This window comes from Misgurnus anguillicaudatus, chromosome 16 (assembly GCF_027580225.2).
Source record: "Misgurnus anguillicaudatus chromosome 16, ASM2758022v2, whole genome shotgun sequence".
Taxonomy (NCBI): domain Eukaryota; kingdom Metazoa; phylum Chordata; class Actinopteri; order Cypriniformes; family Cobitidae; genus Misgurnus; species Misgurnus anguillicaudatus.
Genome location: NC_073352.2, coordinates 5,477,902 through 5,505,417, shown reverse-complemented (window position 1 = coordinate 5,505,417; position 27,516 = coordinate 5,477,902). Strand labels below are relative to the sequence as shown.

General features: G+C 37.6%; 1 protein-coding gene across 2 annotated transcripts in view; it reads right to left on the bottom strand.

Moving 5' to 3' along the window:
- The window catches only part of flt4 (fms related receptor tyrosine kinase 4), a 69,049-nt gene that overhangs the window by 31,184 nt on the left and 10,349 nt on the right, over positions 1–27,516 (bottom strand). For both annotated transcript variants that reach the window (XM_073854052.1, XM_073854053.1), the window contains exons 2-5: positions 17,122–17,218; positions 14,152–14,426; positions 6,191–6,318; positions 5,057–5,231 (exon numbers count right to left, since the gene is read on the bottom strand). In XM_073854052.1, the coding sequence (XP_073710153.1) occupies positions 5,057–5,231; positions 6,191–6,318; positions 14,152–14,426; positions 17,122–17,218 (675 nt within the window). The remainder of the gene's footprint in view (positions 1–5,056; positions 5,232–6,190; positions 6,319–14,151; positions 14,427–17,121; positions 17,219–27,516) is intronic.

Sequence of the window (27,516 nt, the reverse complement as noted above, 5' to 3'; positions counted from 1 at the left end):
AAGTATGGTTGCTAGGGTGTTTTAAGTGATTTTAGTTTGCTATGGGGGGGTTGCTAAGGTTTATGAGTAATTTTTGTGTGGTTGCTATAGTGTTGCTAAGGTGTTTTGAGAGATCTTCGATACGGACTACCGGCACATCCGGGAACTTGACTGTAAATTTCGTCACCGCCCCTTTTTGGGGAATAAAAAGCAGCCCTTCCATTGGCTTCCATTCAAAATAGCGGAACAAAGCAACGTTTTTACGCAGCCGGCAGGCGTAAATAACTTATGAAACCACTCAGATTAAACATGTTGAGTAATTATCTGTCCCCCCTGCCCGCCATAGAGCCCAAAAGATACATCAACACATTTAACTTGGTCAATATAAAAACATGTCCCCCCAATTCTCACAGCGTCAAATTTGTGCAACAACGCCATCCAGTGATTGCTGGAAATATCGCTAAGCCAGTTAGTTGTATGGCTGGACGGAAAAGTGCACTCATTACTCTAAATATAAAGACATAATAAATAAATACGAAGTAACTTTCAAATACGAAGTAAAATCATTCACTTGCTTCCCTGTTGACTCGATGAGGTACGAGTAAATGTCCGGGTAAGACACCTCTGGCCAATAGGGCGTTGTTACACAAATTTGATGCTGTGAGAATGAAAGAGACATGTTTTTATATTGACCAAATTAAATATGTTAATGTATCTTTCGCTCTCTATGGCAGGCAGGGTGGACAGATAATTACTCAACATGTTTAATCTGAGTGATTTCATAAGTTATTTACGCCTGCCGGCTGTGTACGAAGGTTGCTTTGTCCCGCTATTTTGAATGGAAGCCAATGGAACGTCTAGTCTGTTTTCCCCCAAAAGTGGGCGTGAACCTGTTCAGAGACATTCTATGACGTTGCGCCGGTTGTGCGTATTGCGGTTGCTATGGGGTTGCCATGGTGTTCCGAGTGATCTTTTTAGTGTGGTTGCTAAGGTGTTCTCAGATATTTTGTGTGGTTGCTAAGGTGTTTGAGTAATCTTTTGTTTGGTTGCTATGGGGTTGCTAGGGTGTTATGTGAGATCTTTAATTGCGGTTGCTATGGGGTTGCAATGGTGTTCTAAGTGATCTTTTAGTGTGGTTGCTAGGGTCTTCTAAGTGATCTTTTAGTGCTGATGCTATTGGGGTTGCTAGGGTGTTCTGGATGATCTTTAAGTGTGGTTGCTATAGGGTTGCTAGGGTGTTTTGAGTGATTTTAGTTTGGTTGCTATGGGGGTTGCTATGGTTTATGAGTGATTTTTGTGTGGTTGCTATAGGGTTGCTAAGGTGTTATGAGAGATCTTCAATTGCGGTTGCTATGGGGTTGCAATGGTGACTCAGCCAAAGTCTGCATATTTATGTGGGGGCCGCATTTTTCAAATACGCCACACTTTTGTAGCATAAAATGGAGATTTCCGTGCTCAAAATATGCTTGCATGATTTCGTAATTCCCGCATTTTCGTAGCAAAAATCTCACATATTTTTAGCAGAAAGTTGAAAATATTGCATTTACTTCACATTATGTGACATGAACATCATTCAAAAGCTGCAAAAGCTGCAAACAGTTTTTGCAAGTTCCCGCAATTTCATTGCATAAAATTGCACAAATATCCCGCATATTCCATCAAATTTTTTAAGAAAACGTGCCAGAAGAGATCAAGGATTTTTGCCCGCAACAATCACAAAAAAAACTCTGGAAGGACTGTATTGGGATTGCTAGGGTGTTCTTGGTGACCTTTAAGTGCAGTTGCTATGGAGTTGCTAGGGTGTTTTGAGTGATTTTTAATTTGGTTGCTATGGGGTTGCTAAGGTGTTGTGAGAGATCTTAAATTGCGGTTCTTATGGGGTTGCTATGGTGTTCTTAGTGATCTTTTTGTGTGGTTGCTATTGGGGTTGCTAAGGTGTTCTGGGTAATCTTTAAGTGTGGTTGCTATGCGGTTGTTAGGGTGCTCTGAGTGCTTTTTAGTGCCTTGAAATTCGGTTGTTAAGTTGTTCTGATTGATTATTTAGTGCAGTTGCTACTGTACCTGTATGTGGTTGCTATGATGTTCTGATTGATTTTAAGTGTGCTGATATGCAGTTGCTAAGGTGTTCTGAGTGTTTTTTGTGTTTCTGTGTGGTTGCTTGGGTGTTCTATGTGTTTGCTGAGCAGGAGATATGTGCCAAAGTTTAAAACCCAAGGGCTTTGTTCTACCGAGCCCCTAAGGTGACATTGGAGTAAAAAAATCTAAAGTTTAGTTTCATGTGCTCACGTGAAACTTTCGCCCGCGGTAGTTTCACGTGCGCACTCTAAAGTTTCACGTGAGCACGCGAATGTAAATTTTATTTAATTTTTGCTCCATGTCCCCTTTAGGAACTCCGTATTGTTCAAAGCCCTAACATGTAATGTGATCAAAAGAAATAATAATGCTAGCCTTAGCAAACATTGCTAATATCTATAAAGTAGCTGTCAGCGAATCTGAAATGTTGTTAAATAAGAGATGACATTGAAAAAATAAAAAGATACATATACTGAAGGGGTCCAAGATGGTCTGTCAGATAAAAGAGTGTTGCAAAAAAACAATAAACAACTATTTTAAATGCATAGTTTGCATTTTGGTCTTTTTTGTTTGAGCTTAGTACATGAGTGATGATCTCATTATTCCAAATAAACCCAAATGAGACTATGTGCAATTCTAAGCATAAATAAATAATGAAGACATTTTGAACATTATGTGAACTGCGCTTAAAATAATAAGGAAATATTTGGTTAAAAGGTCAGCTGGTATTGACTGTCATGCTCTATTGACTCTAAAAAGCATCACGTCAGTGAAGCCCAGTTTCATGTGGTCCTCAAAGAGAAAAGGCAAATTATTATTGGCAGATGTTGTCCCACACTTTAGATCAAAAAAGAAAGATGATCATTATTTAACAGTGCAATGATACATTTTGAGCAGTCCCTTAACAGGATGAGTGAACTTCATGGCCAATTCAGACAGAAAACATTTATTCAAGTATCTGGATAGAGTTTTAAAAATGTAACAGAAATTCTTAAAATCAGAAATCATTAAAGTGTTTTTGTGTGTTTCTGGTTCAACATTCTTTGGTGGTCCTGAAATAACATACCAATAACCAGTCATAGCCTTAACCCAACACCGTAACAATATCCACAGGAATGTTGCTCCAGACCCTAATCCCAGGATTAAATCAAGAGGAAGTGATTGGTTGATTGGAATGTTGTCATTGACTGTGGTTGGCTGACTAAATGTTTGTCATTCCATTCACTGGACATGAGCATTTGTCAAAATGCCTTAATGTAAATGACCCAGGAGGAACATGTATTTACTTAGTTAAATCACATTAAAACCAACCACCATTAAACCCACCAATATATTTTACAATATTTAAATCTCTTGAGAGCATCTTGACGTCTCCCTTGGTAAGGCTTATTTAACTTTATTGTCTGTTCAGATATTCACAGAGCGGAAATTCAATTTTGACACTGGCCAAAAAATACACCTATAACTATTAGAAGTCAAACAGATATAAAATAGACAGAACACCTAAACGTTGTCTTGCCCTCTTGTGTATTATGCTGATCTGTATTAAGCTCTATATATGCTGAATATGTATTAAGCTTTATGTCTTTATAGTGATTTATTATTTAATTACTTTTTATATAACTACACACAGGGCAGGAAATGGCAGAAATTCACTAAGGGGACTGTAGTTGGGGGGGGGGTAATTTTAGGTTACTTAGATGGCTTTAAAATAAATAATAACATTACAATTTTTAATGTTTCCTCTTAAAGCTCCCGTTCTTTCTGTGTTTTTGAAGCTTTGATCGTGTTTACAGTGCGCAATATAACATGTCTTCATGTTTCACGTGTAAAAAACGCAGTATTTTTCAAACAATTTCCTTATCTGTAAACTACAGAGCCTGCGAGGGGACATGGTGGTGGACAATATCCGGGACGAGAGGGGAAAAAAAATTAACAGCTTTTGCGTTCTCCCGAGAAGCTTTTTGCGTTCTCTCGCAAAACTTTTGCGTTCCCGGAGAAACCTTTTGTATCCCCCCGAGAAACTTTTTGCGTTCCCCGAGAAACTTTCTGCATTCGCTCGCAAAAAGAGCCTACGTTTTCACAAGAAACCACAGCGCTTAACAGTGTCACCTGAGGCAGGGAAAACGGGGATGTCTGGTCACCTTACCGTAAATTACCTCAAATTTCATAAGCAACACAATGTTTCATTAAAGTATAATATCTGAATCCATCTCAATACAAACATATTGCATACCTACCTTACCAAAATAAACAGTTTCAACGACCCTTTCAGACCCTTTGCCTCCTCCAGCTGTTTGCATCTCGTGGTAAAGCAGTAAAGTTACCGATGTTAACTTGAGTTTTTGCTCTTTGCTGATATTGGCAGTTTTTGCTGTTGTTGTTATAAAAGATGCCTTTAGTTTTGTGCCTCCTTTGTAGGTTGTCAATTTAGCATAAAAGTTTGCCATTCTCCCTCTGTTTACAGACGCACGTGAATGCGCGGATGACGTATGGTGTCTGCGTGAACAGGCTGCGCAGTGGCATTCAAATTACACTTACGGATGAGGGACAAAAAAGGCAATGTCCGTTCGGACCGAGATCTATGATTGGTTGAACATTTTTTGGTCCTACGCCTTTCACAGATGACATAAATTTCTACAAATACATATAAACAACTTAACATAGTGATTGCTATCAGGATGTGAAAATGTTTCTGGATCAAATGTGATACCCTGCCTTTAAGTTGTTTAACTATAATTCCTTTTCAATTCCACAATGACAAGATTTCTAATCAGTTTGAGGTGGAACTCTGTTCCCTCTCGAAATTCACTCCCCTGCCCTCCCATTTCCATCCCTGACTACAACAGCAACAAAAACAACGTCTTAATATCTTATACTGAGTACTGAAAACATAAACCAGATCAGATGACATCAAACACAAACTGAGGTACTCAATTCTGATAAAAAACACATCAAGCACAACATTATTTCTTTACTGAATAGAAACTGAATAATCTCTTACCTGTGACCTGCACAAGGTACATAGATGATCTATAGTCATTGTTTTGGATAGAGACGGAGCAGAAGAACCCAAAGAAGATAGAAATGTTCTCAAGGATGTGTCTGGGAACAGACCAACCTCTTTTGTTATTCCAGGTGATCTCCTCACCTTCCAGAAGTACTGGAGGAGACTCGAACTGTTTAAACAATGACAAAATATCAAACATTGTACTCTGAAAATGACTAATAAAGCTCATGCGTACCAATGTGATTATCTGATGTATGAAATCAGTGGCCGCTATAAATGCAGACAGATGACTGTGATATGCCACCAAACATCTTTGCCTTGGGATATGAGACATTTCTCATAACATTCGCTTTTATTCGATTTTTTTATATCTTACTAGTTGCCGTTTGGGATAAATGGAGAGGAGACTTGCTATCTGTCTGAGGTGATACAGGAAATAACTTTTGGAAATATATCTTATCTCTCTCTGCAGAAGCTGTGCAGGAATCTCACTTACCGAATTGTGTGAATCGTTTTTCCTAGATCACATAATGTAAGTTTAATCGAATTAGAAAAACATCAGACACGTTTATTGAATATAAAGCTGATGTAAGTGATTTTGGTTCACTCTGTATAAACGTTCCTACTACTGCAAGACAGAAATCCATGAAATGAATGTCCTGAGAAATCACAGCTGTTTCTGACAGAACTTGAACCACACACGCAACAAAACCAGCCAAAACTAGCCAAAACTTCTGCCTGTCAAAACATAAGTGTGTTACGATTGGCTGACATATCTTTGGAGGGTGTGGTTTGTCTTTGAAGTTAACTAAACGACTTACGTTAACAACTTAAAACCCTTGTAGACCGTTAAAAGAGTTGACGAGATCTTTCTGTCCCACTTCAACAACCTTTAAGTTTGAGCTCATGGCTCATAAATTAAGTCTGCCTGCAGAAATGACCAAGTTGCTGAAAGTCTTGTAAACTCTATTTAAGTAACTGTTTTCATTTCCTTTGGCTTGCTAAGCTATACATCAATCAGTGACATGTCTGAAAATTTCTGAAAGTGCTGAAGAAATGTAAATCTTTAGAATAAACCAAAAACAAATCAGTCCCAAAATCCACTTAGCAAAGAGATCATGTTCTTACCAAAAAGAGAGAGACTTTAAGCTCAGGATCTGAGACCAGACATGGCACCTCAATGTGTGTTTCAGAGTCTGTTATAAAGATGGTCTCCATGCTGATCTCATTTGTTCTGATGAATGGATGTGTTGGATCTGTTTGGAAAAAAATGGACATCAGTTATTTGCTCCAAATAAACAGTAGGATACTATTATGAAAAATCCAGATAAGACCAGCGTAAACTGGTAGCTGCTTTTTACTGGTGTAAAGTGGCAGTAGCTGGTGTAAGCTGGTCCACCCAGCCTGGCAAAGCTGGTCAAGCTGGTGGGTCAACTGGTCTTCCAGCCTGACCAGCTAAGTCCAGTTAGACCAGCTTAAAAAGTGACCAAAACACAGCTAGACCAGCTTGCTAGTCTCACTCAGCGAGATGTCTTCAAGTTTGTGTGAATGCAAATGGCCATAAAACTCAAGAGTTAGTGCATAATAAACTGATATCAGTGAGGACCCGCTGGCTTGGGGGCAGAACAATGGCGGCGCTACCGGAAGGTAGTTAATAACGTTAATAACATTTTAAATATGGATATTTCTACAACAACACCGCACGGATTACCCTCAGAAGACCTTTGTTTATCATTCTGGAGCCGTTTGGATTTAATTTGTGAAGGATGGATGCACTTTTTTTTTACTTGAAGATCGTGGACTATTGCTGGACCCCGTAACATTACATTTAATCAACAGAAAGATCTAAAATATTTTCTAAAATATCCGAAAATGTGTTTGTCTGAAAAACGATGGACATATGCAACTTGGACAGCTTGGGGGTGAGTAAATCATGGGTTTAATATCGTTTTTGGCCGAACTATCCCTTTAATGACGATAGTTGGCTATAGTTATTATTATTATCATCATAGTTTCAAATTAACATGCGCATTGCGTGCTTTTCCCACATGAGAGGGTTTGTGTGCTCTACTTTGTCAGAGAAAGCTTGTAACGTGAGTGGATTGCTTCTAGCACCTGAACTTGTAATGCGCATGACCCAGACTCTTCATCGCACCTGAGCTTGTAATACGCGCAGCTCTGCCATTTCCTTGCACTAGAGAGGTTGTTAGTCGCGCAGGGGTTTAAAACCAGCTAGTGTGTTGTTTCCACTCCCTGGCACACTGGAAATTTTAAAGTGCCTGGGCTTTAATGACGCACTCGGATTAATGGCATCAGTTTTAAGAAGGTTGCTTTCATGACAGTGTTGCTCTTAGAGTAAATCAGATTATTTTGTCCACCAATCAAGTGCCTTGTCATAAATGAGTAAAAAATGAACCAATAAATAAATTAGTAAACTATTGCAATAGTACGATCTCACAGTGGGGCATATCGCCCAAAACTAATCTCCACAACATGGCGGTGGCAACAATACTACAGCGAGAATAAAAGTTAGGCCTTCTTTCTTTGCGTATACATTTGGGCGGTGTTACGCAAATCTTCCCACACAGTGACGTAGATATGTGGGGTTGTGTTTAAATGAGGTGATTTAAAAAGGTGTGGATAAGCCTTTACTTTTAGAAAGAAATCTCTTTGGGTTTAAGACATTAAACTTTACGGATCTTCAACAGTATATGCACAAACACGTTTAACACTCCAAAAACAAAGGAAAACATGAAATCGCATCATATGAACCCTTTAATGTTTAACTCCAATAATTCCTTTTCTAGCAGTTAAAAGGACTTTACGTTTCACGTTAAGTTGAGTGAATAAAAAACCCTTTAGACGGATTTAGTCTGTGGACCATCCCCAATTTCCAAGAGGGGAGCTTTTCACCACACAGCTTTATCAACAGTCTCCAGCGTGGTTCCTAAATCCACTTAATAACATGATTTTGTCTTTGTCAGAATCCATATGTGGGGAACTGCTAAAACAAACCTTTCTGGCTTACAAGGTCACAGTGCTGTTTCTAAGCCTTTATTTGAATATCACCTGGTGATGCCTAAAGACGCAAGTATTCGAGGGCTCAAAGCAATCACTCCAAGCTGTCGGAGGCCAAACAAAAGGTTCATATCTTGAGGTTTACGTTTCTTCCCAGTGGTGGTCTGCATTATACACAGACATAATGGGAAAAAATATACAAATCCTCAAAGTTACACCTTTTTACAATAAATCATCCTTAGGAGGCGAAAGGCTTTCTTGAGGGGGTCTTCCAGGGAGGATGAGAGGCGTTCTGGGGCATGACATGTAGCCATAACGGAGCGCTCAATGCCGGCAACTCCTAGGGGCCACAGGCGGAGGTATGGGGACCCGTGAGCGGTTAACTCAAGCCACATGCAGCCAGGTGCCATTCTGCTTTACGCTCTTTGCTAATTTATAGCTGTGATTTCAGCTGGTTCTGATCAGACCCCTGCTAAGATCTGTGGAAACGGTTTCGGGACCTTGTCAGGAGAAATCAAGCAACATTTCACACGAATGAGCGAGTCAGCGGGGTGTTTGTACCTGACTCTGTTTCATGCACGCTCTTAAAACACTGTCAAGGAATCAGAGTAACACCAAGCAATAGGTGACTCTTTGATCAACTGGTTGAAAAACCAATTGGTTACAAATACTAGCAGGATTGTGTTGCAAAGATAAACGATTTCGAGTTAAAGTCCTAATGGAAAGGTTTACTCAGAAATATCTGATATTATTTAAGCTTTCCAGTGTATTTGAATAAACTAGGTGAATAAATCTAGGCAGATATTTTAGTAAAATTATCAATGTACATAATGCACCAGCTCAACCGAGGTGTACTACGTACTGTATCCAGTAGAAAAGCCCCCAAAAGTGAACTGACCCGAGCCGAACCATGGGGTACTATGCAATGGAATAGCACCCATAGATATCAAACTGGAATCATTTGGATTGATCTTATGATGGATGGATGGATGTGCCTTTTAAAGCTTAAATATGTTGGGATCTTAGATAACAACAATTTGGGGCGTATTCCCGGACAGGGCTTATCCTAGTCCCAGACTAAAATGGATGTTTGAGCTGCTTTAATTTAAAAACACCTTGGCTAATTTTTACATATATCGGTGACATTGTTTTGTCTCAAGATGCACACCTGTAGTGTTTTTTGTAAGGTTTGTTTTTAAAAATGTCTTTAGAGACCTAATATAAATAAGGACTAGTCCTGGATTAGCCTAAATCCTGTACGGAAAACTGCCCCATAATGATAGGATATTTTACTAAAATCTTCACCTGTAGAAAGTCATACAAGTGGGATGGCATGAGGGTGGGAAAATGATTTTAATTTTGGTGAACAGTTCTTTTAAATGATCTCTAATGCTGGCTTGAATAGATGGGCAGGTTTTTAAAGTCGAACTGTAAAAGAATTGTTGGACTGGATTCAAAAAGTATTTTCCCAGAAAAGAGTGATTATTCTTGAACAGAAGAAGTGTTGAACAGAAGATTTGGCTGAGAAGGCCCATTTAATCAGAGGCACAAATCCAGACATCCAAATGTAATGCCAGTGAAAATTAAATTACAGTTAAACAACCATCCACATTATTGAGGTGATAATCTGCCTGCATCATCAAAATTATTAATATGCATCCTAAAAGTGCAAGTCAGGTCCAATTTTTTGGCTTCCATGTATATTTATATATATCATATTTATGCATTTGGCAGATGCTTTTATCCAAAGCGACTTACAGTGCATTAAAAGCTACTATCAATACTTGTGTTCCCTGGGTTTGAACCCATGACATTTTGCGCTGCAAACGCAATAGGCTACACAGTTAAGGAGTCTCCAACATCAAGTTTTAAATGCATGTAAGGTCAAAAAACACAGTAATTTTCTCAAAATATAAAGTTAATATCCATTTCTCAAAGATCCCCAAATGATTCGTGTGAAGCCATTCAATGACTCAGTCTGCCTAAACCCCAACTTTCGGCCTACTCTGCTCTGATTGGTCAACTGACACAGTCTACGCACAGTCCAACAATAGTGCAACATGCAGTGACCTAGTGCTAACATGACTTACCGACAAGACATTAAAGGCGGAGTCCACGATGTTTGAAAAACGCATTTGAAAAGGAGACGGGCCGACTACCAAAACACACTATAGCCAATGAAATCAAATCAAATGCCGGGTTGCGTATGTGTGGGGCGGGTCTATCAACAGAAGGTCCAGATTCTATTGGGTAGGGGCGTGTTTGTTTAGGTGATTTCAAATATCAACACTGGTTTTCAAACATCATGGACTCCGCCTTTAAGGGTTCTATCATACACCCGGTGCAATGCAGCGCAATGCGCGTCGCAAGTGTCTTTTGCTAGTTTAACCCGGCCAATGATATTTTCACGTTTAGCGCCACGTTGTTTAAATAGCAAATGCATTTGTGCCCAATTTTGCGCCCATAGGCGTTCTGATCTCAAAACGAGGTGTGTTCAGGTACATTGTTGGGGTGTTGCTATTTTGAGGCAACTAAAGGTGCGTTCACACGACAAAATTTCGGGAGTGACAACCGTATTTACTTACAGGTGTGAGTCTGGAAGTGTCCTGTTCAGACAGCAAATTAAAGACACAAATAGAACACTGCCTGTATGAACGAGCAACCGACCTCAAACCCGTATGCTAGTTACACGCGGCGCCTGTAACCATTGTGACAGACGAAAATTTTTAAAAAGTATTATTTATGCAATGGGCAAAACTTTATTCATGTAATTAACAAAAACAGCTGGCTGGTGTAACGCTTACCATTGTGCAGAGAAAAATAAACAAGGGTGGTTCCTTATTAAAGTTTTAATTTCCAAAATGAATGAACATAAAATCAGTTTCAGCAACTGCACGTTTTACCAAAGCAGATCCAATACAAAAGTAATCATAATGACTTGTGAAGCAAATCGATCTGTTTTTGCAAGAAATTGAACTTTATTTAAAGCATTAAAGGCGGAGTCCATGATGTTTTGAAAGCCAGTGTTGATATTTGAAATCACCTAAACAAACACGCCCCTACCCAATAGAATCTGGACCTTCTGTTGATAGACCCGCCCCACACATACGCAACCCGGCATTTGATTTGATTTCATTGGCTATAGTGTGTTTTGGTAGTCGGCCCGTCTCCTTTTCAAATGCGTTTTTCAAACATCGTGGACTCCGCCTTTAACGCAGCCAAATAGGAAGTGCGCTTACGCTCCCACTCTGTAGGTGGCGCAGAGAGTATGGTTTACCAACCGCAGGCAAAACCAGCCTCTTAGCGCCACCTAGAGAGCGGGAGTGTTAAAAGCGCACTTTATATGTTGCCACAGTTCTGTATGGACGCTAATAATGTTGTAAATAACGTTCAATATCCTGCAAAAACCGACCGATTTGCTTCACAAGCAGCAAAAAATGTCACCAGGAGTCATGGAGCTTACTTTTGTATTGGATATATCTGCTTTTTAACCTCTCAAAGTGACGCATCTTTTGCCTTGCAAAACAGATGTTTTTTTTTGCAAAATATCTTCTTTATTGCTTCACTGAAGATAAAAGGTGAGTAAATAAACAGCTAATTTTTATATCCCTTTTATTATACACTTAACATTATATTAATCGTCCACTTTTAAAGTTTAAACTTTATATATCTCACTTACTGGGCTGCACGCAATTGTATGCGTAATGTAATATGTTCTGTGGCGTCTATGAAGTTAATATAATATCACATTAACCTTATGGAGCAATTCTGCTGCGTAGTTTGCAGTCATTTTCATGCACTGCAACGTTATCTTAACACAAAGAGCAACGAATGGCGTGACAGACAACTGGTTGTCCAGTGCGATTCCGTTCACACGGCACAGCTTCTCTGTAAATACGGTTGTGAAACCCGAAAAGTTACGGGTGTGAGGCCGGTTATAGAATGCGGTTGTCAAACCCGTAAATAACCGAACTGTGTGTGAACGGAATCGTCTTAAGGACTCAAATACGGGTTTGACAACCGTATTATGGTACCGTGTGAACGCAGCCTATAGACTACGCCATTGACCAACAAAAACCGGGTCTAAAGTCTAAAGTTAATGGCACAATATTGTTTTTGTTATTTAATGAGCACGTTAGTAATATGCGTCTATAAACGGGACGACGACACGAGTTTGCTTATCACACACATGAATGCGCAGCAGCACACAAATGTTTTAAAATATGAAAAGATTAAAATGTAAAAGATTATTATTGAGTCTCTTGGACATAAATGAGGACCGATTATGAGACATTAGAAGGTGTAAAGAGTAGTAATGTAAATAAATGCTTTGCTTTAAACAAATGCATCTAAATGTTTTTTAAATGCTACCCTACAGATTTATTGTATATGATGACTTTGTCCCTGTGGATATGGTGAGATGAGAAACATTTTAAGTAATGCTTTTAAAAAAAACATGGCGCTGTCCCAGTGCTGAAAAATTTCGGTTCTCCGCGCGTTTGTAAATTCTTTATCTTTTGTTTGTTACAAATAAAGTATTTTTAGAGTAGGCTAGAAACCTTTTCTTGCATATTTGCAAATTATTTTATGATATTACAATGATTATGTAGGATACCAATACATTTACAGCAATTAAAAAGCCTGCTACTTTTACTTCTATGATGGAAAGAAAATGGCTTTTAAAGGTTTTAATCCAAAAAATAACAATTTCAATAAAAATGAAAACAACACATTTTTTACATTATTCTTAAACTGGGGATCTTCTTCCTCCGCTTAGTTTTTCAGTTTACAAATTACGCTTTCTAAATAGGGATTACACATGGCGCCAGCGCAACTTGCTTTTAAAGGGGATGAGAGCACTCTCATTGGTTTATTGCACGTTACGCCCAAAACACACCCTTTACTCATTAGGAGAATATGAACAACCCATTTTGACCATGCGCACAAACCATTTTTCCCGTCATTGAATTAGCAAAAGTGGAATCGGACACGCCCATTTAGACCGTGCACTTTAGGCAATGCGCTTAGATCGTTAAAATAGGGCCCTAAGAGTTTGAAAACCGACATCAGTCTTATTAATCACATCATTCATCATTAATCCAAGTAAAAAAAAAAACGACAAAAGACACTAGCATTTTTACCGCCATGTAAGCATGTAACCAGGCCACAGCTTAACAGTAAACAGTAACTGCAACATGCATTAGACTGTAGGCAGAGATTATGCAAAGTGTTGCCTTCATACGTAGACAGACAACAGCCGAGAGATTCGAAAATAATACGACTCGAAAACACAGTTCATGGTCTACTCCTTACTTAAGAAGCCAAAAACGTTATTTATTGTGCACTTTTTGGTTAACAACTTTGCACACCGTTTTCATTGATGGACAGCTACATGATTCACTGCAAACATTTTTGATATTGGATCTGACTGGCATTTTAAATATGATATGAAGCAACTTTGGCAGGCAGTCTAATGGCACTTTATCTTGGATTTCATCAGATTTAAACGCATGCTGCATCTTTTCAATACTTCCTCATCTTTAGTTTATTCAGTTCAACAGTTCAGGGCATCACAGGGGCAAAGCAAACATGCTCAAAGCATGTTCATCTGTAATTTTCTGATGTTTTGAGAGAAATGTTTATAGTGATCTTGTCTGCTCCCCAAAGAAAAGAGAAACCTTAGACGAGAATTCTTCAGGCAAAGCATTCACGGGGGGTGAAATAAGAATGGGTTTCGTGATTTTGTTTGCCTGGGGAAGAAGCCACAAATTGCAACACGACATTTCTGGTCAGCTGCAAAGATATAAATGATTATTTTGAGCGAAACATTTTCCATGGTAAATAACATCAACTTGTTCATCGGTCCAGTGTGTATTTACACGAATGGCCTAAAACAACAGGAAGAATTGGTGTCCATTGAAATATTGTTTGCAATTACGCTCGGGGTCACTAACAATGAATTACTGTTGGTGCGCAGCCATAAAATTGCAATTGTATCATAATTGTTGGATTGATGATGGTGATCTAACAGGCTGGCTCGTATGATCACATTAAAACCTCACAGTTCTCACCTCGCACAAAGACGTATACGCTGGCAGCCGTGGTTCCATCGACGATCGCTTTAATGTCCTGGTAGAAACAGCGGTACAACCCCGAATCATCGGCCTGGGCGTTGGACACTATTAATGTTTTGCAGTAGGGTTTCCCAGCCTCCCCCTGGCACTCCTTTACCCTGACTGCTCTGTGATCCGGAGCGTCAGCAGGCGCCGACAGATCCTGTCGACCTGTAAACTCAATTTTACCCAAAGACTCTTCAGGCCAGCTCCAGTCCAGTATCCTCTGTCCCCTGATGGAGCAGATAATCATGTTATAGATATTCAGCTTCATATATTAGTCCTAAATGTCTGTCAGAGTTTTTGCCATTTGTATTATTGCCTGGCAAAAATATTAAATCACTTGGAAAAGTCATAGCACGCTGACTTTCCAAAAATAACTAAGAAGATGGCTCGTTTTGAAAAATGTCTGACTATAAAGTTGTGAAAGACCGCCTTTTTTATTCATTACAACATGCAATTTTCACACATGCACAAATGGGGGCGTTGAAACTTTTAACCCAGTCTGTACCTAGCCTGTGTCCATATTCGCGTACTATGCCCTAATATGTACTGTTTTTGTTATAGACGGTTTCATCGGACACACTTGCGTTGTTGCAGCTATGCATCTGAAATGAACTTTACTTCTGGTTTCTGTTTGTTTAATGGTCTGACTAGTGGCTAAACTGAACTCTGGATCAAATACCTCATCGAAAATAACAATGTTTTGGTTTCCTAAAGACAAGGGGGAGACGGAGATCATGGATCAATGTGAAGGGAGGTTTGGCAGCTGATTTGTAGGTAAAATTGTATGCATTATATAGTTCACATTTTACACAGTAACGTTAGCTAAGTGTCGTTTTTGATACGCTTTTGCTATGATTTGAACTAAGGTAATCTACTTGTTGTTTATTTTGTTACCGGAAGTTACGTGTGTTACATGAAAGCCGTTTGTTTCTGTTGTTACTGCTAAAACCGTCTATAGGAAAATATAGACAGTGCTTTTGTGTATATTTATATATCTGAGTGCTTTTAAAGTGCACCTATTTATTTTTTTTGTGTATTTGGTGTAATACAATGTGTTTGTGTGGTTTATGGTTAAAAAACACATTATTTTCCACATACCGTACATTTTGGAGGCTCCAGATTTACCTCTCTTCCTGAAATGCATGGATTTGAAAAGCTCTGTGTCCCTGATTGGCCAGCTAATCTGTAGGTTGTGATTGGTCTGAATACCTCTGATGTCAGCAGGAAATGTGACGCTCCTTACCATGTTTAAAAGATTCTATCACAATGCAATGCTAACAGGAGTACACTTATAAGGCTTATAGGAGTCCAAGTGGAGGGATTATGATAATGTTGGTCTGACTAGATCACCAATCCCAGGAAATAAACTGTTGCCTACAATCCGTGTGTTTGTTGTAGTCCAAGGACAGAGATTTACGATGGAGACGATAACTCGAGCCATTGTTTACTTTGGGGTATGTACCTTTTGCATATCGTTAACATGTACTAATACACACTTACACACCAAAGGAAATGTAAAACTGTGAATTGGACAATATGTGCTCTTTAAAGAACAAGTTGGGTATTTTACACTTAAAGTCCTGTTTTCAGATTGTTTATGATGAAATAGAACGGCCCCGACTGAAACCTGGACACATGATGCCGGCCCGAGAACCTTCGGTTTCTGTTGTATCACCCACCACCTCCACAATGGGTCCAATGGTGCACTGGAACAATCCCTCCCAAAATGCATTAAACGTTCGTTTACAAAGACGTGAAACTCAGTGAGTGGTCAGGGGTGTTTACTGATATGCTCACACAAAAATCGCTGTAAAAGATGGTTTCCAACAGGTGTTTTAGCATTCGTTGTAAACTTGTGGACCTATTTTTCCAAACGACTCACACCCGTATATTCTTCCTCTGAAAGCTTGAATAATAAACACTCCAGCCCAGGTGGTGGCGATAATCCACCTTTGCCAATTGCAAGAATACAAACAAAGTTCCCGGTGCAGAGTAATACCGTACCTCACAGCACATCTAATACAAGTTAATGGAGTTGGACAAAAACTACGATAAAACCTGTTGGAATGCGTATTTTGCAGCGATTTTTGTGTGAGCATATCAGTCAGGGGTGTTCCCTGACCACTCGCTGAGTTTCACGTCTTTGTAAACAAAAGTTTAATGCATTTTAGAAAGGATTGTTCCAGTGCACATATACACCCATTGTAGAGGTGGGAGGTGATACAACAAACACCCGAAAATTCTCGGGGCAGAATCATATGTCCAAATTTCAGTCAAAACCGTTCTATTTCATCATAAACAATCTGAAAACAGGGCTTTAAGTGTCATGTTGTGTTGGCCACCAGTTGTGAGATTGCAGTACCAGTTTTGACCACAATCTTACATACTGTTCCTTTAATTTACTGTATGTATTTTGTGAAAAACTGTGATTCTGCTGGGTCAGGACCCAAAAATTGCTCATGGGTTTGTTCTGAAAGAGTTGTGAACAGCAAGAAACATTTGCAGCATGCAAATAAAAAAAATGCAAGATAGAATGGCAAAAAATAAACTTTCAGCTTTAAAAAAATAAAAGATAATGCTTCCCATATCTTTTGCTTTTTGTCAGAAACTGTGCATCCAATCAAAAAATGCAAACTCATGTCAAATCTACAGTAGTTAAACCAGGCTAAAAAGCAATGAGCAAACTATACAAGATAATGCGAAATATTTCCAAACACATGTCTTGCTGAACACAAAAGAAGATATTTGTAATCAAGCAGCAAACAGGAGCACCATTGACTTCCATACTAGAAAAAAATACTATGGAGGTCGACGGTGCTCCAAACATTGCTCAGAATATCTTCCTCTGTGTCCAGCAGATTTGTCACAACTTGAGGGTGAGTATTTGGGGTGAGAAGCACTGAATGAACCAACATACTGTACCTGCATGTAATAGTCAATGTGTTGTTAGCGTTAAGCACGATCTGGTCTTTGGTGTCCTCAAGGGTGGGTGGACTCATAGAAAACCCAGTCACTAGACCTGCAGGAAGATAAAAACATTATGATAAGTTCTCCTTACTGAAAGCGAAACCTCTAAGCGATCTAATTCCCTCAGATGCTCCAGGCACTAATAATCACTCATATCTGATCCTCGGACGTGTCCCATCCTTACTGTTATTTATTACTGAGGATTGGCTTTAAATCATTGGGTATCCCAATGGATTACAGAGACGAATATCAACAGATGTGCTTTAGCCTCTATTACGGGACCCCATCATTTTTTACTTTTTTAACTAGAGCACATTAAAAGGTCCTTAATCTGGTTTGTGTATCCCTGACAGCAGGACAGATGGGTTGAAAGGTCATTGTCCACATGTTAATTGGTCTTTGAGTGTTGATGGTATGAATGTGTTGCGTTGCTCTCCGAGGACACGAGTCCTGTGAACATGTCATGAGGAGTTATGAGATCCACCTGGATCAGATTTACACCAAACAATGACAGACAATCAAAACAAGTGTTACTTTACTATGACAACTTTACAGGGAGGACAAAAAGGTGGAAATATTCAACTGGATATGGCAGGCATGCTGTTTGATACCAAAGAGTATTGTTACCCAATTTTACTGTAGTTTGACGCATTTCAGAAGGAAAATGAAAATCTGGATACTTTAATGAGGAATGGATGTGCATTTTGGAGGTTTGCCATGTTGGCTCCATTATAAGAAGGTAACATGACAGCTTTTTAATATAAAACTGTTTGTGTTTAGCTGAAGAAATAAAGTCATATACATTTATGATGACATGGCGATGAGTAAATTATGAAAGAATTTTCATTTTCTGGTGAACTGTTTCTTTGAAATGTAGCATTACCCACAACAAAACCCCAAACCATGCCAATCTGGTGGTCTGTAAATAATGACAATGTATTTATGAAAACATGTACAGATATTATGCATCATATAATGTGATTAATGTTATACGTTTTTTTGCTCACTTATGTAATAGTCTGCTAAATGCCTAAATGTAAAGGTAGATAAAAAAACATCTTTTAGTTTGTCATGAATATGAGAGAGTCACATATGCTAGTTTAAATGCCATCTCCCCAGACTAGCAAAGCAAAAATGATTTGCATGCACGTCCATTCGCGTCCAAACACTATAAGCACGCATGTCAATCAAAGGGAATATTTCTGGAGCAGTTCACTTCATGTGCACAATCCATCTGTTTCAGACGCATCCGGTCTCAATAGAGCCCACAATAGAATTTTGTAAATATTTGATGTGTAGTCAGTGACCTGTTTACAGTTCAACACGAACATCCTGGTGGCTTTTCTGCACAAGTATTTTAAGCTTCAGAGATTTATTGATTTCAGCAGAATTGAAACAGTTTATATCAAAATATGCTGGAAAACCAGGACAATCCATAATATCAGGACAATTACTAATACAACATCCAGAAGGAAGTTCAGCAATAACTCCTTTATGAACCCCAGATTATTGCATTAGTCTCAGATTCAGGGTATATATCTCAGATTATTGCTTGAGTCTCAGATATATATCTCAGACTATTGGTTGAGTGTAGGGATGCACCAATGTTCGGCAATCAAAATTATTTGGCCTAAAATAGCAAAAATCTCATAAACAAATAAAACAAGTGAAAACAACAATGAACAATGAGGTCTTTGATAACATGATCAAATACACAACCAGCAGAGTGAGAAACACGCAAATGCAGCAAACATGTTGGTTAAAGCCAGTAAAAGTGTTAGAGAAAGACGCAAAAACATACAACACTACAAGATTCATTTATCATTTAAAATCAAGACATCTTGAACATCATGCAACGTATGAGAAAGACACTGCAGTGGTGATCATGGGTATCTGCTTTATCTCATGTCATATAACCACAAAGAGCATCAGCAGTATGTAATAAAAACTTCCTAATACCAGGAAAGCCTTACAATCACAAACACACTCCCGAAATAAATAAAACCTTTCTTAGCAATAAGCTTTTTGTTAGACCGCTTTGTTGAGTACATTTTCCTCTTTCATCTCCTGTCAATCTTTGCTCGTGCTTGACTGTGTACGCAGGTGCGCGTCCACTGCTCAACATACAGTACAGTGCTATATAAGCATTGTTGCAAGTTTCTTAAGGCAGAAAAGTTAATAAAAAGAAAAGAAAAAAAATGATTTGCATTTTGTGCGGGAATAGAAGATCGGATTAAAATCAACTTTTAACAAGTCAGATAACTATCTGATCAGAGAAGTGACCAGGTGTAAAAGCCCTATAATGACTGCTGGTATGTTAAAAAAAATAATATGTAAAATAAATATAGTAAAAAGGACATTTTGAGAAAATTGGCAAAATAATTAAGATAATAAAAAAATTGTTTGGTATTCGGCCTTTGGCTGAGTTTTTCATTTTATTGGGCTTTGGTCAAGATTTTTCCTTTCGGTGCATCCCTAGTTGAGTGTTAGATTCAGGTTATTTATCTCCTTACTCATCAGGCTTTTTTCTGTTGAAAGTCAAATCACAACCAGTAGCTGATACAGACATTCTCATCACAAAATCTCACACATTACAACTATTTCTGGTAAGAAACTAGCCTGGGTTTCCCTCATGCTGCCTTGCGCGCAAATTTATTGACGCTGCAAGTCTAGCATGGAAACGTGCCCCTGAAATAGGGAACCAATCACAGAACGGGGAGGGGGCAGCAGGAGGATGACGACGTCTATGCACTCAAAAAAATGAACTTGGTTGGAGTTAGTTTTACTAAATAATTTCTTGTTCACTTTACTTAACAAACAAAAGTAACGGCATATGATTAATTTAACTTAGTAATTTCAACAAAAGACTGTGTCTTGTCAGCTTTACTTCAAAATTATTTGTTCAGCCAATATAACATTGTTGAGTAAAAGTAACAGATTAATAAAACCAATACAGACTTGCATCTCATTGGCTGATGATCCTGCAGTGTATTATGGGTAAATTGTTGTTCTGGCAGAATTGTTGTACCCTCTTGCAGAAGTGTAGCACGATTAGATAGGTACCTGAGTAATAAGTGGCCAAGTATAAGTTAATTAACCTGTTCTGATATATTTTAGAACAAAACAAACCAACAAACGGTTTGAAATGTTACATTGCGTTTTAAATATGTCTGTGATATGTTTGATAAACTGTAATTAAATAAAGGTTGTATTGAGCAGCTGCACTCTGATTGATTGATTCGTTGTTATGGAGTTATTAAATCATTATTTTTAGTTTTGTTTTCATCAATTAAATGTTTCATAATAGTGACTTTACTAGGATTTCTTTAGTCCATGTGACATTTAAATTGTCAATTTTACACAAACGTTTTTAGTAAATACAACTTACATTTTATTTGTTACATTACATTACTACAAAGCTATGTGGAACGCACTTGACGAAGTTTTTTTAAGTAAATCCAACTTTTTATTTTTTTGAGTGTGCGACACACCGAAGCAGTTTTGTTATTTGTTATAACGTGGCAACAGACGCAAAGTTACTTTTCAATGCAGCCTTAGATAGTGTTCGAAGTAGTTTTGAACGCAAGTTTATTTAAAAAATAGCAACTTTTCATATCCAAGAAGGGTGTTTGGATATGGCAAGACATGATAGCCACGAGTTTTATAGGACCAAAAAAAAAAAGTTTTATAGGACCAACCTGCTAGGCATTGTCGTCGACGAAGTACAATTAACTTAGTAAGTGGTGTTTATTAATATCATATTGTAATTATGCCTGTACTGTGGTTGTCACAATGCCACTAAATTGTGTTGCTTATCAATATACAGCTACCGGTTTAGTTGCATAGCTTTCAGCTGTGTGCACACGTACCCTATAAAAGTTGTTTACATTTGAATTGATGTCGCTCTACATACGTCATCTGGTACAATTGAAACGATTGGCTATGAGCTACATACAGACGCATTTGATAGACATTCGTAGCGCCAGCTCTGGGCATTCGCAAACCACGCCTCAAATACGAGAAAATTAGCATATGGTTCCCAGATCCACGTCTCATTCTCTATGAGACTGGTCTGGTGTTAGCCAGGCTAGTAAGAAACAACTGTTTTTCACATTATTGTCTTCATTGTAGAAGAGCAGCAGTCACTAACCTTTGACCCTTGACTCCTCACCTCCTCTTAATAAAGAAATTTCACATTGGATTAAAGCAGTGGTTCTCAAACTGGGGGGCGAGATGGTGCCGGAGGGGTGCAGTTTTATGACATTTTATGAAATACATTAATTTATGTATTTATGTGTAATACATTTAAAGGGACATTCCAATTTTTTTGAAAATATCATTTTCCAGTTCCCCTAGAGTTAATCATTTGATTTTTACCGTTTTGGAATCCATTTAGCTGATCTCCGGGTCTGGCGCTAGCACTTTTAGCATAGCTTAGCATAATCCATTAGCATTGCGCTCAAAAATGGCCAAAGAGTTTCAATATCTTTCCTATTTAAAACTTGACTCTTCTGTAGTTGCATCTTGTACTAAGACAGACAAAAAATTAAAAGTTGCAAAAAAAGTTGCTGTAACATGGCTGCAGGAGACGCAATGATATTACACAGCAGCTGAAAATAGTTCCCTTAGTATCTTTCAATGGCAGGGGGGCTATTTTCAAGCAGTGGGTAATATCACTACGCCTGTTGCAGCCATGTTACAGCGGCAAAGTCCTTGATTATTACACCAGAATGAGAGTATAGTTCTTAAACATATCTGCCTAGAAAATCACAACTTTTATTTTTTGTCGGTTCATTGGCTACTAACCAACAGCACTACATTGTATCATTTAATGTGTTGTGTTTAATTCAAGTTGTAAGTCTGAATGAGATAGTTTTAAGTCATGAATTTTCTTTGGGGGGCACCAAAAAGTTTGAGAACCACTGAATTAAGATCACTTGAACAAATGTGCTGAGCTGGCATTTGATCATTCATTCTTCATCTGAAGCTATTGCTAAACACTTCATTTGTTGTTTCTCTGCAGTACAACATTAGCATTTAACTAAAAACATTACAACAATGATTACACATCTATGCATTCGTTTGATATACATTAGTTTTGTTTATTTATTTATTTATTTATACATTAGTTTTGTTTATTATATTTTATCTTCAAATATGAGTCCATCCTTCAATTTAAGTCTATGCAGTTTATTTATTTTGCCGTGCTGTACTTCTAACAATCACAGTGTGTATAGACAATGAACTAGCAACAAAAAATGATCGGAAAAAATAAATGGTTTATGTGTTTTATATATATATATATATATATATATATATATATATATATATATATATATATATATATATATATATATATATATATATATATATATATATATACTGTATACTGTATACTGTAGTTAGTGTGTAATGTTGCTGTTAGAGCATAAATAATAGTGCCAGGCAATATATTTTCTTTAACAGAATTCCCCTTTCAAAGCCTACAGCGAACATCCGGTTTGGACTACAGCCCTCAACTTCCCAGTGAAATGACAACAATATTCTGAATTTTTGATTAACCATAGCTTTGAAAACACAGGAAAAAACAAGGGGCATCTCTCTGATGAAGCCAATTACAGAAGTGAACTGCAATTCATCGACTGGCCACTTGAGGCTGTCACCAAAAGGAAGTCAATCCCCATAGACCTCCATGTTAAAATGCCCAACTTTACGATAAAAAAATAATATGTTTATAGGAAAAATTGTTTTTGGTCTGTACAGTTAATTTTGACTGACGGTTGAACAGCCACTGCTGTCACTAGAGTCGAGCTAGGTGGGCGTGGTTTCAGCAACCTCAGCTTCACCAACGTCACACCCCTTTACCCATTTTCAGATATCAGTGTGTGATGTGCGGCCAAATTGGCGACAGCAGGCACCGCCTACTATTGGCTTCAAAAACGATCTTCAGAATCCTATGGGTGACGTCAAAGACACTACGTCCATATTTTTTCGTCCATCTTTTTTTACAATCTATGGGAAAAACGGGTCCTTAAATATAAACAGCTTTGACAACTACACACAGCTACGACTGCTGCACCCAATGATTCTGTGCATCATCGTGCAGTACCTTTAAAAAAACACCCAAGTACAGGTAAACATGTGAAACATTCATGTTACTGTTTACAGTCATTCAGGGACTATTTTCCAGCAGAAGAAAGGCTTTTTTACTGTGTTTATTGTGTTTAATATTTGTGCTGTGCAGTAACTGTTTTATAAAAGCAATATGGTAATCGAGGCTAGTGCCGTATCATGCATAAATTATGGCTGAAGGGGTTGCATTGACTTTGCTTAGAGTTGCCTAACAACCACAATACAGCACAGCCTCTCGATTTTTACCTCTTTTATATATATATATATATATATATATATATATATATATATATATATATATATATATATATATATATATATATATATATATATATATATGAAGAGTTTGGTTCCAAAACGCGATAAACGCCATTTTTGAAAAAAATGAGTTACTGCCAAAATCAGTATTATATCAGGTTAGTAGTTAAAAGTAAATTCTTAATTTTACGCAAAATCCAATATCCGCCGTGTTATTCTGTCATCTTTTCTCCCTTTTTTCCCAAAATGCGATAAACACCACTGCTCCTTTTTTACAGAACGCAATAACTCCATTTCTGATATTACAGCCCACCAGTCACGCAATGTAAACAAACAATGGCGGACGCGCTGAGTCCACGGAGTCCTAGTTTTCCTCATCTACTTTGTACTTCGTGATCAACAAACAAAACAAAATAATACTTTAATTGCATCGCTAAACCTGTGATGGTTTTCTGTGACGGGAAAGAAACGTAAGCCATCAGCATCTAATAATTTCCCTGAGAGGCACTCGGGAGACGGGTGCTTGTTCTCCCGACAGCATCAAGCTTCTCATGCTAACACATTGACCCCAGAGGATCTTATGAAAAACTTTACATTATTTTACTCAAAAGTCAACGAAAATCGAGCAGGACCAAAAACATTTTACAGCTGATCTCTGTGAAAGACATTAAGCGACGACGTAACCGCAATGACAGTGATCTTAATATAACAAAGTAAGTGTTTTGATTAATAACATTAATGTTTATATTTTTTATTAGTATATACCACTAGTCAACTAAATGAATATAACATGGCAAAGATGAATGCACATTTATATAGGCTATTGATTCAATAGATTTATAGCATTTTGAATAAAAACTTGTCATGGATTTATTGCATTTTGTGGAAAAATAATCCGTTTTTATAATAAATCTTTGAAAATCAACTTATGGATTTGAATTTTTTATGTTTTTATAACCTAAAGATGCTATGTGAAAGTTTGTAACAGAAAATAGTTGTTTTCATCTTGTCACTTTCTTGGTATAGAAAACACGTTTTTACCAAAATTTGTCAAAATGGATTTATTGCGTTTTGGAACCAAACTCTTCATATATATATATATATATATATATATATATATATATATATATATATATATATATATATATATATATATATATATATATATATATATATATATATATTGTGTAGCTGTCCACCTTGCACATGGTGATTTAGTATCCCATAATTTATGTATCTGTGCAACTGTGTGATAAATTGCACTGAATAAAGCTTTGGGCCAAAACATCTGCACTATTTCTGCACAGTGAAAAATAAAACTTCTTATATGTAACAAAAGCCCATAAGGGCAAAAGAAAGACAGAGAAAAGCCCTCAATACACCTAACCAGACTTGACTTGATTATCTCATGACAGGAGACCACATGGCACACAGAAAATAAACAAAGCATGTGCACATGAACATGAGACCCAAAGTATGAGTTTAGGTCAAAATCTAAAGACTGAAAGTCAAGATCCAAACATCATGACTACAGGGCTGTGGCAAAAGATATTTATTTTAAAATTGAGATTTTAAATACGATATCTTAATCATTCTTAAATGTAAAAATGTTTAAGCATAAATATGGTGCATCACAATTTGAGCCAAAGTTGTAAGAAGACGAGACGCTTATAAAATGACAGATTAAAGCTCACAAACACACAATCTACCCCAGGCATTTTGCCAAACATGTCACGTTGTCTTATTTCCGATTTGAGATGGTCTATCTCCACATATATCGCTCACTATAAAATCGAAATACTGAGTTGCCTGCATGCTGACTTTATAAAGATTTATGACAAACATTAAGCAGATCACAGCGTGAAGCTTCCCGTCTCATCATACTCTCTCTAGATGAGATGATGATACCCCCTAAAAAAAAACATAAATCAAAACACATAAAGCTGTACAACAGACTCTCCGCTGCACATTTGTAAGGATGTTTGACTCGTGTAAGTGTATTTTCTGCCAAAACATTGCCTGTAGACACAGTTGGACTACACCAAGGAATGAGACGACTCATAGACATTTGGAAGGTATCTGACAGCAGTCTTACATCGGGCTTAGTTGACTTGAGGGCACCGTCAAAGCCAAAGATTCAACGCTAAATTGGCATGATACAGTATGTTGTGTACGACAGATATTTTCCATATACATTTCTTTTACGAAGATGTTGTATGTAGCCGCCGGGAGGGGAGTTGACTGCTGTCAGTGTGATATATGACTGAAGTAATACATAAGCTGTTAGCAGGGGTTATCCCCTATGGACAGAAATCAATGACGGCATGTACTGTATGGCTTCTTTGTAATTGAAAGCACGCAATGCTAGTGCAGCATTTAAAAACCTCCCCGCTGTCCTGTTCTCTATTATGGATAAAAAACAAGGGAGGCAAAATGTTTATATGAATTCCTGTTATGTGCCCATTAAGGTGGATTTTTAGAAAGTGGATGTAGGAACGTGATAGTTCCTCTGTTCTGTGAAACAGATCTGAACATACTGTGAATTGTGATATTCCCTGAGCTATTGGGAATGATCATTGGAACAGAAATGTGAGTTTCAGAGAAATGATCTGGGACTTTTCTTGGGGGATTGGGGAATATTAAGGATTACATAATAGACAAAATATAAATAATCAAAGAATAAATTAAGACAAAGTATGTTATTCTAAGTGACAGGCCATTATGTCATAACATCTTTGTACCTTCAAAACACTTCATTTTTTTACAGAGATTGATTGCACTAAAAGTGTTTCTTGATCAAAGTTAGGCCTAATATAGAACCAATAAAGTATAGACGGCTTCAGCAGCAACAACATAAACAAACAGCTCCAATAACAGAATCAATAACAACAGTCCTTTTAAGGGGACATATCATGAAAATTGCTATAATTGGGTCCCCAGTGCTTCTATCAACCAAGAAAATGTGGAGTAACTTAGTTTGGTAAACCATTCTCTACAAGCACATGAAAAAATAGCTAATTGAAATGTGGCTCCCCTTGTGATGTCAGAAGGGGATAATACCGCCCCTAATCTGCACTATCCAACCACAGCACTGCCATTCAGTGCAGAGATCAGCTCATTTGCATTGAAAGGGACACACCCAAAAACTGCACATTTTTGCTCACACCTACAAAGTGGTGATTTTAACATCTTATAATAAATGATCTATGTGGTATATTAAGCTAAAACTTCACATATTTATTCTGGAGACACCAAATATTTATTTTACATTTTAAAAAATCTTGTAAAATGGCCCCTCTTAGAGTAGTTTATTTCTAAAAACAAGCAAAATAAACAACATGTAGATTACCTTAGTTCATATATCATAGCTAAAGCGTATCAAAAACGACACTGAGCTAACATTACTGTGTAAAATGAGTATATAACGTATACAATGTTTACTACAAATCTGCTGCCAAATATAGTGTTGATCCATGGTTGGAATCTTCCCTCGTCTTTAGGAAACCAAAACATTAGTTATTTTCAATGAGGTATTTGTTGCAGTTTAATTTAGCCAGACCATTAAACAAACAGAGACTGGAAATGTAACCGCGATGCGATTATTTCTGATAAATAACAAGTAAATATCCAGTTAGTTTAAATCATAGCTAAAGTGTATCAACTACTACACGGATCTCATGTTACTGTGTAAAATTACTATGTTAACTACACATCGCCTGCCAAACCTCTCTTGATCCATGCTCACTATCTTCCCTCGTCTTTAGGAAACCAAAACATTTTTATTTTCCAAAGTCACTTGTTCAAAAGGTTGTTTACTCACTAGCCAGACCAACAAACAAACACAAACCTGAAGTTAACTTCGGACCAGATGCATAACCCGCATATGTACTACAAAATTGGTATGTAGTCATTTTTTGTACAGCACCTTAGGTAGCATTATGCTGTACTTTTTGCTTTATA